The 1900-nt window shown below is 39.8% G+C and overlaps 1 protein-coding gene across 1 annotated transcript; it reads right to left on the bottom strand.

The window, feature by feature from the left end:
• Positions 1–210: 210 nt before the first annotated feature.
• On the bottom strand, positions 211–1317 carry LOC111649837 (solute carrier family 2, facilitated glucose transporter member 11-like; the record flags this gene model as incomplete). The annotated part of the gene is made up of 4 exons (XM_023399566.1): positions 211–398; positions 636–784; positions 865–994; positions 1193–1317. Coding segments are annotated over 4 exons (592 nt in total), but the record flags the coding sequence as incomplete, so codon positions are not given.
• Between the last annotated feature and the right edge of the window lie 583 nt (positions 1318–1900).

The raw sequence follows: 1900 nt of genomic DNA, 5'->3' as shown, positions 1-1900 counted from the left end.
CAAATTTCTAATCAACTGTTGGATGTAGCAGGAGGAAACTGTGGCCAAAAGAACATCTGATACTGTTACTGTAGAGCAATATCAGTAACACCGATCCTCCTGGGTTACATAAGATTATTTTCAATAGAGAGACCCCTCAACAGCTTCAGAAACACAACATATACTGTAAAAAATCTCTCTGATTGTGACATTACTGCCTGTTCTTCTTACCGAGTCATTGCCACAGAGCTGCATGGCACTGCTGATGATCATGACGGTGATGAGCTGCCAGCGAACAGAGCGGTCAGTAAAGAGCTCCCAGGGTCGGCTGGGCCTCATGCCTTTGGTTTCAGCCTGTTCCTGCAGAATCTCATCGAGCTCGCTGCCCAGGACCTCACAGCCACGCAGACGTCTCAGAGCTGACCAGGACGAAAACCACAACTTTACAACCTGAGAACGTTCTGATGTAACATATTATTTCACAATTTTTTCATATATATAAGAAATATTTCTTGTTATTTTTGCTAGTTTGATGGTGGTGGAAGAAAGATAAAATGTACATTATTTCTCTCTGAGATGTTGAGGAGTGGATAAAATGGAAATACTCAAGTAAAGTACAAGTACATTAAAATTGGTCGACATATCACAGTACCTACCGTTAATACAAGCCTCTTTGTCCCCCCTGTCAATGAGGAGGTATCTGGGGCTTTCTGGGAACCACGGCAGGGTCAGCAGCTGAATGACGCCAGGAATCGCGTTACTGGCAAGAAGGTATTGCCAACACGATTCACTGCCCAAAATCTCTCTATAAATAAAAGAACCAGAGTGTTACTGTAGATATCTTTGAAACCTGCGGCACACATTTTTATTTCATACAGCTCATACCTGAGTCCGACCACTTGTCCTAACACTACACCAAATGCTGTAAAAACAGCTGATGACAATGAGATAGCCCCCCGTAAGTGCTTTGGCGCACTCTCTCCAAAGTACATGGGTTGCACATTCATGCTGATTCCTGCAAAACAAACAGTGTCTTTACCTTTTATGTTTCCATGTCTCTATTGTTGCTTAAATGTCTCAGTTTAGTTCAGTTCTATTCAGTCTGCTGAAGGCAGGATCAATATATAATTTAAGGAGTAAATCAGAGTTTAATGTTTAATTTAGTGTCAGAGGGAAAACACATGAAGTATATCTACTGACATAACAAACATACCAGCATTTATTCCAACAAGGACCCGTGAGATAATGATCATTTCAAAAGACTTGGCAGCTCTGCTCGTCAAAGCTAAGAGTGAACCACTCATGAGGAAAATGTTGTTCAACAGCAGACATTTCTTCCTTTTGAAGGGGAAATAGAACAAAATTAACAGATTGCCAAAAACTTTTAGTGATCAATAAAGTTTAAAGAAATACAGAGTGAACAACCTCATGTCAGGCCATGAGCTCCATTGTTCTCCAACAACTATTAAAAACACCAATAGAAGTCACTGTGTCCCACACACACAGTCCTGCTGCCATAATACTCACTATAGCAACAACTGTGTATTGATCCACCACTGAAAATAGCCCCAGCAAATGCACTATTTTATTCCTGTCACAGTAACTTTAGCTAAAAACTGCAGTACCCAGCTGTTTCGGGAAATGACTTAGCCTTTTTAAATAAATGAAACATTGTATTTGTGACCTGTTTTTAAAGATTTACATCTTCATTAGGTACCAGTGGAACAAACACAGCGTAAAGGAAGTCAGAAAGTCTTGAGAGATGAACAAACAAATAATTGGTTTTAGTCTTTTTTGGGGGGATTTGTTGACAATAAGAAAAAAGTAGAACAAAAACAGAATGATCCTTTAAAAAAAGGTGTTCTAGCATTGTTTTCTGCATATCTGCGAGTTCCACCTGCCAGTCTTATTTGTTGAAATT

The sequence above is a fragment of the Seriola lalandi genome, unplaced genomic scaffold, assembly GCF_002814215.2.
Source record: "Seriola lalandi dorsalis isolate HSWRI2012SDOR001 ecotype SW California unplaced genomic scaffold, Sedor1 jcf7180001956824, whole genome shotgun sequence".
Classification (NCBI taxonomy): Eukaryota; Metazoa; Chordata; class Actinopteri; order Carangiformes; family Carangidae; genus Seriola; species Seriola lalandi.
Note: the sequence above shows the minus strand (reverse complement) of the source record. Positions and strands in the feature narration are given on the sequence as shown.